At 43.6% G+C, this 14,553-nt stretch overlaps 1 protein-coding gene across 34 annotated transcripts in view; it reads right to left on the bottom strand.

Moving 5' to 3' along the window:
- Rbms1 (RNA binding motif, single stranded interacting protein 1) overlaps positions 1–14,553 on the bottom strand; it is a 224,219-nt gene that overhangs the window by 88,035 nt on the left and 121,631 nt on the right. For 26 of the 34 annotated variants that reach the window (XM_087653102.1, NM_001012184.2, XM_087653090.1 and 23 more), the window contains 1 exon segment: positions 6,048–6,223. In XM_087653102.1, the coding sequence (XP_087509228.1) occupies positions 6,048–6,223 (176 nt within the window). 34 annotated transcript variants of the gene reach the window in all.

Raw genomic sequence — 14,553 nt, forward strand, 5'->3', positions numbered from 1 at the left:
TGCATACACATGTGTAAGTCTGTGTGCCTACACATGAGCACACATGTATGGAGGTCAGACAACAACTTTCAGGGGTAGGTGCTTTTCTATCACCATGTGAATTCCAGGGATCAAACTCTGGTGATCAGGCTTGTGGTAAATGCCTTTATCTAGTGACTTTTAAACAAATCAGTGCCTGACAAACCAGCAGTTTCAGAGCACTTTGGTTTACTGGTCTTATTTGTTGATCCCACAGGGAAAGCATGGTCACCATGGGAACACGGTGAGGTGCTGGAGCTTGGGTTCCAGGAGGGAGCCTTCAAAAGCTGGTGCCTTTCTGTGGTCTCTCAGCATGTCTCAAGCTTTCCCTGTACCAAGCGCTAGGCTCTTACAGTCATTTTCATTCAGGCTTAAAACCTGTGTTACCACTGGTAAGACCTACCTGTCCTACTCCTTCAGCCCTACGCCATAGCCCCTGGACATACTTTGCCATATCCCCTACAGTCTTAAGCCATAGCTGCTGGACATACCAGTCATGCTCCTTACTGCCCTATACCACAGCCCCTGGAATCCCTTCCACGGCTCTCACACATCCTCTTACACAGGAGCATCTGCTCCTCTAAGGAAGCCTCCCTCCTGGGCTCTGAGGGATCAATGATGGGAGAAAGGGGGAATGGAGGAATTGTGCTTTTCCTCCCCTCCAACATGAAGTAAGTCCTCTGTGAAGAATCAGCTCCAAAACTTCTAGCTTCTGGTCAAAGGTATAGATACATGTTCCTACCAGTGTCTCCTCCTCTTTCTCTGTACTCACGAAAAAATGCAGAACACCCAGCTGCGCACCAATAAACCTCCATTTCCTTCTTCCTCTGTGTATTCTCAACAGCCAGCATCCTCATATGTCCGGGGCTCTTCTTGGAGCCTGAGGGGCACCAGCCGTCATCCTTCCTGACATGCTCTGTGTCATCTGAGGCCCAAATGTCATCTCGTTCCTGGAAGCTACTCCATGCCCTCACATTGTGCTAACCTGGGCATCTTCCGGTTTTCTCACAAAGCACCACAGGAAGGAAAAACAGTTCCCTTAACTCTTCTTTCTCAAACGATGGGTGGCCGTCTCTGTCTACTTACTTCTCTTGGCCTGTCTTGCCTTTCCAATTCTACTTCAAAGAACTGTAATGTACTCAAAATAACCAGGGAAACTTGCAGAGAACAGGAAACAGAGAGAGAGAGAAAGAGAGAGAGAGAGAGAGAGAGAGAGAGAGAGAGAGAGAGAGAGAGAGAGAGAGAGAGAATGAATCCAAACACAATGGGGATTAAGATCAGTGAAAGTGGTTATATGTCAAGGACAGCCCTTTTAATTAGTAACTGTCTGGCAAATCAGAAGATAGATACAGTTCCACACTTAGGTGAAACACGCTGTTTTATCCCATTTTACCCCATCTGAAACAAAACTAACGTGCCACCAAACGAAGGAAAGAGGTAGATAGGTTTAGAAAGACGAGATGCAAAGTTGGTGAGTAGGAACCCTTTAGAAAATCCACAGAATGCCCTTCTGCTCAAACAGCTCGTGGACACAGTGAGCTCTCTGGATCTTGCAATGGACAGAGGAGCTGCAGCAGCCTCTCAGCCAGCTGGCCTGGGTTCCTACAGGAAGTCAGGATGCTCTGTGGAACGAACTGTGCACACAAATACTGTGTGTATTTATTTGTTTACTTGGCTTGAGACAATCTCACATAGGGACCGGCTACCATCCGTACTTCAAATACAGTCTGCAAGTCTTCGAAATCAACGTTTGGACAAAGTGGAAAATTTCCCATGTCGTAGTAAAAGTAATGAGCAGGAAGGATGAGGAGGGTTGCGTGACCCTGAAAAGTACCCCTTCTAAAGTACCCCAAAAAGCCTGAAGGAAGAGGAGGCTCAGGTTGTGTTTGTGCAAACCTCTTCCTTTGATTTATACAGCTTTCAAAATTAGAATCTGGTGGGGTTCTTTTCTGTTTTTTTTTTTTTTTGTTGTTGTTGTTGTTGTTTTTATCTATGAATGCAAGATTACATATAATTAAATATTTCTCTAACAGGATTCACACAAAGAAGAAGGATTAATGTTTTCTTGGTACTCCAGGGACCGGATCACCAACCAGTCTTCCTGCTACAAGTTCTTTTGCTACTCCAAAGAGCACAAACTATGAAGTGGGCCAAAATCTAAAACATTTTTGGCACACTGACGTTGACAGAGTAGAAAATCCTACATCTAACTGTATGTGGTAGGTCATAGCAAAAATGCGGGCACACCGAAAATGTATGAAGTTATATGTTTATAGGAAACATAACTAAATTTTGTGTATAGACCTGGATCTCTTCCCTGGAATATCTGATTGTACTTACAAAAATATTTCAAAAGCCTGAAACACAAATTACTTCTTGTCTCAAGCACATTAATAGAGGATAAATAACCCAGATTTCATGTGTTTGATAACAACCTTGGACTGACAGCACTGTTTAACCTACTTTGCTGGCTATGACTGAAACACCAGATATTTGCCTAGCCCTGTGGCAGTAGATGACACGGCCCTGACTATCAGTGCTTTTATAAGCTGGGTGAGAAATCTGCAGAGATAAGACATTTAGCATGAGGCATCCTGTTAAATAACAGGCATGCAGGCAACAGGATGGCATGGGAGTAAAATACCGACCATTAGCAATACACCGTAATAAAGAAGGTTTCATTGTTAGCATGGTCCAAGCATGAAGGAGGCAGGAAGACTTGGCCATGGCCTCACTGAATTGAGGGGGGGAAACAGTGAGCTATTTTAGGTCAGATGGGAATCAGTGGAAATGTTCTTTCTGGTCACACCACAGGGAGCAAGGAAGGAAATGACCAAAGCTACCCAGTGAGAAGGAAGGACTGACTTGAAGACCAAGGGACAATGGGAGGTCATCGGGAACAATGCCAAAGCTTTGCAGAGCAGCAAATCAATTGGACAGGTCACAGTGAATGAACCAGGGACTCAAAGAAGATACTGGAATGGAAAATGTGTACTAAGTAGGAAAGCGTGGCACACTGCCCTAAGAGAGTAATGGCAAAGCGCACAGAAATGAAGGGGTCAAGAGCCAAACCTTAAACAAGAGAGATGGGTAACAATGGCAACATGACCCAGAAGAGAAGGGCCGGGCACAGCAGCTGAGAACCCGGATGGTGAGGAGGCAAGATGCAGAAGCAAGGAGAGCTCCTGGTAGTTTATGAATACAGCTCAGAACTAGGAAGGAAAGAACTACTTTATTGATTTATGATTACATATATAGACATGTGCATATATGTGTGTGTATATATGTATGTATATGTAAGGAAAGAACTACTTTATTGATTTCTGATATGTGTGTGTATGTGTGTGTATGTTTAAGGAAAGAACTACTTTATTGATTTCTGATATGTGTGTGTATATGTATGTATGTATGTATATGTAAGGAAAGAACTACTTTATTGATTTCTGATGTGTGTGTGTGTATGTATGTATGTATATGTAAGGAAAGAACTACTTTATTGATTTCTGATATACATGTGTCTATATGTACATGTATATTTATATATATGCCCAAACATATCCGATTGGTTTGGTTTCAGAAAATGGGAAGAATTAACGCTGTACGTGGCCTGAGTGTAACAGAGTGGTCCCTTCTGCTACCCCAACCACTTTATCTCCTAAACACGCTGGGTGTCTACGTCAATGTAGTATTTTTGAGTAGATGGGCGCATAGAAATGGAGAAAACCTGCAGCAGTCTGGAACAGTTCAGTGTCCTCTATTTCCATCCACAGGTCACAATTTAGAGGTTCCCCACAGCTCTCCGGCATCTTTCCTAAAGTACTCATCACACTTGCTTTTAAGCTCCATGCGCATTTTGTATGGAACAAGTATTCTTGGCATCCTCTTCCATGTCTCAGACAACTAGAGCAGATCCAAGCTTCAGAAGAAGCAAATCGGTGATTTCAACTGTTGCTGCCTCCCCCCCCCCAGCTCATCTTACAATCAGTGTTAAGTTTTCACTTCTAAGATGCTCCCCCCACCCCATTCCAGAGGTAGGGGTTTATCTACCCTTGCTGCTATGCTGCCTATGCTCCAAGGACTTCCTAGGTCCTAGAGTAAGTCACTTCCCTAAAGCTCACATTGCTTCCAAGTCACAACTAGCTATTCTGTATCAGAAACAAATCAGAGCACAAATGCCCCTTTATGCAATTCCTGTGAGAAGTCGAATGAGGCTGGCTACAGGTTGTGAGGCACCATCTCCTAGCGGGACTGTGCTTTGCCTCCCAAGATACAGCTCCCAGAATGATCACCAGCATTTAACACTCAACCTGGGATCCTGCAAGAGCCTTCATTTTAAGTGACAAGACAGGGCGAGGATGGCTGAGTTGCTGCCACTAGTAACAACAGTGCAGAATAATGGTTACACATGTTCAGAAAACCCACACATTCTGAAGAGACTTTTAGGTCTAGGAATAATGATAATGCATCCTTCTATTATTGTTAGAAAACGATTTGGTTCAATTAAAAAAAAAACACATTGGCCCTATTTTCTAAGCACTTTTCCTGTTTATAAAGCATGGCATGTGTCTCTTTGTTTATGGCTCCAGTCTCCTTGACACTAACTCTTATATAAAACCAGCTGAGGAAGAGTCTCCTGAAATCCTCTCTTCTTAGACCTCAAGACTGAGATTTGCTTTATCTCCTTGTTCCTACAGTGTAGGTTTGGCACTCAATCTACCTGGAATTACGCTGCAGAACCATCAGAAGACGCCAATGAAAGGCCAGAAGCAGACAAGATAGCAAAGACCTTGCTGTGGTCTTAATGGCTGCAGCAGAGCAGGGCAGAGTTCCCGCGGTCTCCAGCCAGAGTTGGCAACTGCCCAAGAGCTGGACTTCCTTTCAGATCAGACCCCAGTGTGGGATGTGGTTTCACTGTCCCAGAGTCCAGGAGGATTGAGCAGAAAGGATGATAAAGAAAAGGCATGAGAAGCTGAGCATGACAGGAATGGCCTTTTACACATTCATAGCCTACAGAGCCTAGAGGAACACCACCCACTGCCCCATCCTGCTACTCAAAACAAGGCCAACCGAGGCCAGATGTTAGCTTTAGCCGGAGTTTGCAAATGCTGCTCCTCAGTTAGGAATTATTTTTTCCCCTAAAAAAAAAAATGAGTAATGAATCTGAGCTTTACTCAGAGTAAGAGAAATGAGATGCTGTCAAGCAAGTCATTTTGAAGGGAAGAGGTAACATTCTCTAGCAGAAGGCTCAATGCAGTTATGCAAAATTTCCTTTTATAAAAGACCATTAGTGTCCCAGGGTAAATACAAAGTGCTGTTATGTGTAAGCATTTACTGCTCTATGTGATTTGATGTTTCTACTCTTTCCCCAATGATCTTTGCTCTCAAAGGTAGTTCTGGCTCCTTAGTTTAAATTAGAACTCGGTTACTTAGCTGCCATAATGTAACTGCAAGGGAATAACGCATTTATATTCTATCCATCAACATTAGTATGAAATGCAAATTTACTATGGAACCTGATGCCCATGCATCCTTCTCTTAAGATGCAGGAAGTGGAGGCGTTCTTATTTCCAATGAGGAAAGAGCGCACGATCGATCTGCACCTCGGAGCTCCTGGTGCTTGTGAAACCAGAGGGACACCACCCCAGCAGGAACCAAGAATTTACACACACTCAAGATGCGCTTAGCTTGATAATTACATTTCTGACAAATAATGTCAGCTGGTTTCTCCTATGGGACTGAGTGGCTCCTCTGAAAGATAAGTACTCTTAAAGAGGATCTAGCCATCGATTTTTCTTAAATTCATATTTTATTTCTCAAATGTCAAATGAAGAAAATGCAAATCTCACTTGTATGCAGACATTCTAGCAGCACATGCGATTACTAAGAAAGTGACCAAGAGTTGCATGCCTAGGGTCTTCTATATCTTCATATATATTTATCTTATGCACCTCTCCTCTAACACAGCCTACATCCTCTATGGCTATGATCCAGAAGTCTCAGTAGCTAAGGCTCAGAGCAATTATACTCACGGTTGACAGAGCTTCACCAGGTCTTGATCAGTGGTGTTGGGGGGCAGGCCTCGGATGTAGAGGTTCGTCTTACTCAGCTGATCCCATCCTGAGTTGCTACTGCTGCTACTGTTGTTATTACTGCTGGTGGTGCTGGGACTGGGAGGGGCCATGGGGTGCGCTGGGACCAGAGACTGCTGCAAAACAAAACCCAGGGAGTGTAAGGAATTAAGCACCACTCAGAGGCTATGTGAGCTACAAAATAAAATGAAGACACCAAAAATTAAAAACAGATTATCCTGAACTACTGTGATATAAAATTTAACTTACAGGTGAACAAGTATTTATTCATGTTAAGATAAAAAAACAAAACAAAACAAAAAAACTCCCTCAACATAAAATAAAAGAATTTTACTCAGCAAAATCTGAAATGTGGATGAATTTATGGATAATCAATTTAGTCACACACTTTAAGGAACACATCTCCTGAGACTCAAGATTAACTTGCATGAGGTCACATGATACTGTCATCTTAATATACAGTAATTTAGAAATCACTAGGCTTTTGAAAAGCCTTCAGATTCTGAAGAATATTTGATTGAGAGTAGCTGATTATTTAGAGTGCTCTTTAAAAGGAGACTACTCTAATATTTAAGAAAGTTAGAGCTTCACCCAGAGCCTCATACCCCTAAAGCTAGATCTGTGGCTTCATGGAGACATCTGGAGAGATTCACCACACACTGCTTCACTCTGGCTAACCTTGTGAAATTTAACCCCTGTGAGAATGCTGTGGCAGTTGGAAACCTTCCCAAGAGGGCATCTTGTAAAGCCTGCAGCTAAGGGTTTCTCAGGCTCTCCAGTCAGCAGCCACCTAGGAAGAATGTCTGAAGTACGAATACCAGATACTGCTGCTCTGTGAGCAATCTGGTGGAAGGAAACCACAGCTCTCTGACCCTAGGCCCCACACAGGACTTTTGAGGAAGTTAAAGGGCTCAGCCCGACAACAGTGAGGAGAACCCAAACTGTCCTCACAGCCAATGTGCAGCGGGGGCAGGGAGTATTCTCCTTCACATGTTCTCAGTAATAAACATATTAAACCAAGAATATTCTGAACATACAGAAACCTAAATACCTACTAGACACTCAACAAAGATTTCATATATTGGTGCCAGGCATTTACCACTACAGACAAAAATATACGGCATATAGAAGAAAAATTAAACTTCACAGCAGAAAATATGAACATTCGACATATACAACTCTTATTTATCTTGCCAGAAATTTTGGATGCCCACTGTTGATGTTGTGGTCTGTGCCTAGCTTCTGCCATGGGCATGCTAATTCCACAACATCTTTACAAGCAGAGAACTCAGTAACTCTTTCTTCTGGTCCTTTACCTTCCTCCCTCTGTTCAGGGCCCCTGCTAAGTTGTTACTCAAATACTACTTCATCTAACCAGACTCTTTCAGGAGAGTACCTGGAAACAATGAACAAAGGGTGAGGAAATTCTACTTACTAAGAGCTGAACTTGAACTAGGAATATTGGTATTGCTTAATCTAAAACCAAACTGCCCTGCCTGAGATTCCTATCCTTCCAACCCATGATTCATAGCTTTCAGGAACAGGTAAACTCACATGCTGTGTCTACACTCTATGGACTAAAGGCACTGGTTTCTAGGTTTAAATTCACTTGGTTCCGTCCCCTGCTCTGCCACTGATGTCAGGCAAAGGTTTGCTTTTCTTCTCTCAAGTCTCTCAGTATCTCCATTTATTCATCCTCTCTTCTTATAGTTAAACTGAAATACTAGATAGGTACACCCAGTAGCCCCCATCTCCCAAGCCTCCTACTGACTGAGAACTAGTAACCATAGACAGACGTAGGTAAGACCACATGTTCTTTTGAATGTCAAACGATCAGTGCCCAAGATACTATCCCAGAGCACAAGGCAATTGGTATTATTGACAAGATAGAAGATGCTGGTTACTGAACAACACCAGGGAAGAAGGGCTAGGCCGTAGTCAGAGGTAGAACATTTGCCTAACATGGAGAGTCTTGGGTAAAATAATTATATGTCACACCAGGGATGACAACCAGGTAAGTAGAAAAGGGCTGTGGTTTGGAGCCCTCATAGTTCCCAGTAACCTTGTAAGAATACAACAGGGACAAGTGATGGGCCAGCAGACTTTCTAAACACTGAATTTCAATCAAAGTCTGGGTCCACACTAGCCCTGATCTTATCTGGTTTTGATGCGGCGGGGGGGGGGGGGGGGGTGTTGGGTGTAGACTTTTTCTGATTAGAAGAAACATATGGGTTATCATTAATTTGGGGACTATTTGGAATTAAAAATAGACTCTATTTATTTATATATTGTTGATGGAAAATACCCATGATTTGTACTTCTAAATTTATAAGTGATTTACAGTAAGATGCTTGAGAATCATCCATATTTACATAGTAACAATAGTTTCCCACGGAGGGAAGCAGGTGGGGAACCCGGGTCTTCCTGTCGGGCTGCATATTAGGGTACAGGACCTCCTAGAGTTCAAGTTCTAGGGAGGGGAAAAGAGGGTCCCAAATTCACACGAGGACCTCAAGGATGAACTCCTCTACAATACAAAGTTCAAGTTAAATTTTACCTAAATAACAAGGCTTCCCAGAACAGAGAAAGGTGCCTGAGAGAGAACTAAAGATTTCAGTTGGAAAAAAAAAAAGGGTATAGAAAATTTTAGATTAAAGATTAACTTTTTAGAACTCACCAAGTCTGAGCTGAGAATACGTGCACAAGATTCTGTGTTCAGCGACTCCCCCACCCCAGGTCACTGCATCTAAAAACGTAACCCCTGCACGTCTAAGGACAAAAATCTCAAAACAATAGAGACTTCACCCCTACACACCCAGAAAGGATTGGTAATGGTCTAAACTGGCTAAGCACTAAGCTTAAATGGTGTCAACTTGCTAAGTGCTGCACGCTCTGTGTGCCCTGTGTCCTGCTTTCTGCCTCACTCAATAAACAGGTACAGCACTGTACTCTCATGGTGTGGATTAGGAAACTGTCTTAGGAGCACTTAAGGACTGTGCAATGATGACACACAGTAAGTAGGGGCAGGGCTGCATTCTGATCTGAGATCTGCCAGATAACAAAGTCAGAACCTTCAACACCCCAAGTAGCCACCAAACACCTCCCGTCTCTTCAGAGTGAGCCGCCGTGCTTCCCTTCATCTGCTCTGCCCATCCTCTTGCAACCTAATTACCAAATTCTTGTTACTTTGCAGTGTGACGTTTTATACCACTGGCTGCCATGCCTGAGCAAAAGGTGCCCCTGGATGAGTCTAATTAGCACACGGTGAGCTAGTGGAGGTAAAACCCCATTAGGCTTGAAAAGCAAAGGATTAAATAAATCCTGCTTTATAAACTGTTCCCTTAAAGTAAGGATTCTGAGAGAAAGAAATGACAGCTTGGCATGCAGGCGGCCTTAAGGTTCAACTCCACATTCAACAAAAAAGGATAAACGGATGAATCTTTTGTTTCTGTGAAATAGGGTCTCGCTACAGAGCCTCAGGCTGGCCTCAAATTCATAATCGCTGGGCCTCCCAGGCACAGGGGTTGAAGGTCTGTGCCACTATGTCCAGCGAAAAGAATGAATTTGGACAGCCACAATGGAAAACATTATGGAGGTTCTCTTAAAGGGTAAAAAGAATAGTCTACCATGGTGGATCACATCTATAATCCCAGCCTTGGGAGCCTGAGGCAGGAGGATTAAAAATTTGAGGCTAACCTGGGCTATATGTATAGTAAGATTTAATAAGACAACAACAACAAGAAAAAACATAAAACAAAAAGAGAGCTATCACGACCTAATAACTGCTCTACACCTAAAGGAAATGAAACCAGTATGTCAGAGCCACAGCTACACTTCCTTGCTGACATCACAAACACCGACAGCAACAGACGAAATGTCCATCAAGCGATGGATGGGCGATGAAAATATATACATATATACACAGTGGAATATTATTTAGCCATTAAAACTGACCTTGTATTACTCATGGCATCATGGATGGGATTAGAGGTTGCATGTTAAGAGAAACAAGTAAGATACAGAAATGGTGCTCATGCTAAGTAAAACCTAAAGCAGCCAATCTTGCAAAAGTTGGGAGTACAGTAATGACTGCAGAGACAGACTATGGAGAGTAGCGGGGAGGAAGCTGTGGAAAGTTTCATCAAACAACGCCAAGTCAGTGTTCAATAGGAGTGAGAGGTTTCAGTGCCACTCTGTAGCAGCACGGGTATTGATAACACAAAGACTGTATGTTTCAAAGGGTAGAAAGGATTTCGAAAGTCTTCAACATGAAGAAGTAATTTTTGAAGAGAGAGGTTTATCCCGATTTAAAAAAATTATACAATGGGCAATAAATCTATGGAAATACCGCATTACCCCAATAATATATATAATTGTGTATTTTAATATATCAGTTAAAATAATTTGATGGAAGCAAATAAGTCATTGATGTCATTGAAACTATTGAAAATGAGAGAATGAATTCTGCACATGCCTTCTGGAAGCTACCATGGAGTGATGCCAAAAACTGCAGTCGGAATTTTAATGTTTGACATCAGATAGGGCAAAATCAAACCTTCACTTGTAAATAGAATTAAAACAAACAAACAAACAAAAAAACCCCAAACACTTATTGAGTCTTTAACTACAGCTTCAGGACTTGATAAATCTTACAGTCAGAAAATGTGCCGGTACAAATGGGAACTTGCTTTAAAAAAAACAAAGTATTACTACAAGGGACAATTTCAAACAGACTGTCTTTCACTGCTTGACCTTCAACATCTACCTAGAAAAATCTCCAGAGTGCCTTGCAATCAAATTAGGGACCCTGAGCCACAGTTAGTACCCACTCAGCTCCAGAGAGCCCAATGTCTGTCTTTCGGCTCCTCTAGGTTTTCACTGGTTGAGGCTCCACGAACCTTGTCTCTCCAGCGGGTGTGGAAAACAAGGTAATAGAGTTTTCACGGTAACATTTACATAGGCTTGATCTGTATATTAGTTAGGGTTTCTATTGCTGTGATAAAAACACCATAACCACAGTGGACTGGGACTTCCTATATCCATCAGTAAATAAGAAAACGTTCTACAAACCTGCCTGTAGGCCAATCTTACAGAGGCATTTGTGTTACACACACACACACACACACACACACACACACACACACACACACACACAGCTTGAGTGCCAAAAACTAAATCAGCAGAGAATAAACAGGTGGCTGTAATAGACGATTGCTTGCTCTGCCTACACATCAGATGACATCAGAAGTTCTCATTCGCACTCAGGAGAGCTCCCTATGTGCATAGCGTTATGGGACTCCCGTGGACAGCATTCAGAGAGCACTTCTTGCAAAGGCAGTAATGTCTACCCTGCCACGAAGACCCTCAGAATTCTTCACTCACAGGATTGGCAGCAGGTCAAAGGTCACCAAGGTTCTGCCCTTGGCATCTTATCTCCTGCAAACAGCACCAGGCATGTCTTCTATATGGATGCAAGGCTAAAAGACCCTTATGGGAAAAGTAAAATGAACTGTATGTGAACTAAAAGCAACTAGTCACCATGTCATTGTTACAGAGCCCATTGTTCAGCCAAGCCCATCAAAACTAAACACTTGCCATTTTGAACTGTCTCATTTCCCTTCTATTACTAATAAGCCAAAGAACGCCTATCCCCCTCCCACGGTCTTCACTTAGGAAGCTCCCTAAGAATTCTATTATGTTTTAGAGGAGAAGGAATCCAATCCTTCTCCTTTCCCCTTTAAGACTACCCTGTTGACAGTCTATGTTAGAATGCCCACCCTCATTTTAAAAGGTTATAACCAGCCTCTTCTGTAGTCCCTACACACATGCACACACACTTATCAGTGCCACCTAAACACCAACTGCTTCCCTTTCTCTACTGCTCTGAACATGGGGAAATAGTACGCCATCACACCTTCATGAGAAAGAGCTGTGTAACATCACTATGGAGGACGCTAATGGTTTACCTTCCCATCACTCCAGATGCAAAAGAAAGCCAACCATTTAATGAAACTAGCCAACAAGAAGGGGGCGAACGCAAGCATGCCAATTCCGTGCCACCTGGGATGTTGACTTTCATGGGGATGGAATGGAGGCTGAGAAATCAAGTGCTGGTGAAGGAGAGTGGTGAAGGAGACTGAGGAGATGGAATCGGAGAGTTAAGAATCAGAGGGCAGCACCCCGCAGTCTTTACAGGGAGATCAAAGCAGGATGACCTGAAGTGCAGGCTGAATAGTGTCCCATTGGCCTGTGCCCAGGAAGTGAGGAAGTAGCTATTAATCCTCCTCAACAGGTGGATATTATAGCATTCAATCCCCTAGCTAATTAGGTGATGAAACTTGTTCTTCTATCTTTGCTGTCCCTTGTTTGGAAATAAACCCGGTAGTAGTCCCTCGAGATTATGCAAACAGACGACAGATTATTAAGAATTTTTTGGTTGGATGCAAGCTTGCCAAAGGAAGAGGGGCACGCGTTACCTTAGCTACTCAAGTAAAATCTAAAAATAAAAATTCTCTAATGGGGGCTGGAGAGATGGTTGGGAGGGTAAGAACATTGGCTGCTCTTGCAGAGGACCAGGCTGCTCCGGGAACCCACAGGGTGGGTTACAACTGTCTTGTCATTCTAATCCCAGGGGATCTCTTTTGGCCCTGGTGGGCACTAGGTGTGCATGCAGATAAAACGCTTACATAAAATAAAAAGAAATACATCGTTAGAAAATCTATCCAGATTAGGAAGGAAATCTCCCCAAGAGTGGGCCCTTAGCCTCGACCATCCTCACCTTCATTGTGAGCTGCTGAAAGCAGAACCTGGCCAAGAACAGGCGAGGGAGAAGAAGGATGGCAGAGAAGGCGGGTCAAGGACTACGCTGCATCTTGAGTTTCAGTCACACTGGTCAGTAGAGGTATGAATTAGCCAGAACAGAGGAAGGACCATTATGCAAGACTATGAGCAAAACGCCTGTCCTAGTTTACTTTCTATCACCATGATGACCACGTTCACCAAAGGCAACTTGGGGAAGAAATGATTTATTTACCTTACTTACACTCCCAGGGTGCCATCTACCACTGAGGGAAGTCTGGGCAGGAACTTGGCATACAGAGGTCACAGGGAAACAAGGATGCTGCTGCTTACTGACTTTCTCAGCCTGTTTGCTCACACAACTCAGGACCACCTGTTCAGGAGTGGTACTGTCCACAGTGAGCCACCAATCATTAATAAAAAAGAAAAGAACGTGACCTCCAAAACCACGCATTGTAGGTAATGTATGCTTCCTAACACGGGTTACTGATGTGTGCTAGGCATTCTTCTCATCCCCCTTTCCAGCTACCACACCATGTCTATCCAGTTGTTTGATCCCTAAGGACTGTCCTGTGTTGTTTAAACAGCCTGTCACATCTGCCAAGAGGTCTGTGTGTTCCCTCAGTCACGATGCAGTTCCTTCATGAGATAGTTTTTTTCAACTGAAGTTCCCTAGATAACCCTGGCCTGTATCGAGTGGACAAAACTAAACCGCCAACGCCCAGCCTGTTTGGTTTGCAGGGCGCTCTGGGAGGATGATGGGAAGGGAGATTTGCAAAGGCTGAGGAAGAACCTAGAAAGAGAGCTGGAGTCCATGGTGTCACAGGTCCTGAAGTCTGGCAGAAAGACTATGACGGCATTAGATTAAGAGGGTTCTTTGTGGGGAATATCAAACTAGTCACCCTCACCCCCAAACCCTCAGTGGAAAGTAAAGACTTCTGGGTGATAGGACAATCAGCAAGGACGGATTCACAGTCTGCCTTGGCCAGGAACAAGAATGGATACCTCTTTGCACAGCTCCCTAGCTCCTGTGGGAAACTCACAAGGGAGGCTGGTGGGTTTCTGAGCTCTCTTCCAGCTCTAAAATTCGACAGCTGGCTCATATTCCTTGCCAGCCCCACTAAGGTACATTGAGACAGAAGGCAGCAAGCTGCTACCAGACAGGCGGACAGACAAATGGAGCAACAGAGAAGATGGGCAGGCCCCAACTGCAGCATTCTGTCCAAGCCACGCAGCTAAGTGGGGCAGACACACACAGCAACCATAGCCATCTACTGTCAGGCCAACCGGGCCAACACTATGCATCTACGGGATCACTGATGAAGAAATGGCCCCAAACACAAGCTAAACAAGTCACAATGGGCTGCCGAAAGGAGCAAGCTGAAATGTGAGGGCACAGAGATGAGTATTTACAAACAAAACCAACTATCTCAGCTACACTGGGGCTCCAGGCTCCTCAGCAGCCTGGTGCTCCAGGGTTTGGGCACGTTTATGAAAGTGACACTTCCAGTTCTGCTCACTTGCAACAGCTCCAAAACCATCTTAAGAGAAAAACTCAAGACAAAGCAAACTGCACTGGCAGACAAGCAGCTCTCGGTACAGGGTAAACAAACTCTTGCTAAACTCAGGTGTGAGAGTAGCAACAGTG

Source organism: Rattus norvegicus, chromosome 3 (genome assembly GCF_021556685.1).
Source record: "Rattus norvegicus strain SHRSP/BbbUtx chromosome 3, alternate assembly SHRSP_T2T, whole genome shotgun sequence".
Lineage (NCBI taxonomy): Eukaryota > Metazoa > Chordata > Mammalia > Rodentia > Muridae > Rattus > Rattus norvegicus.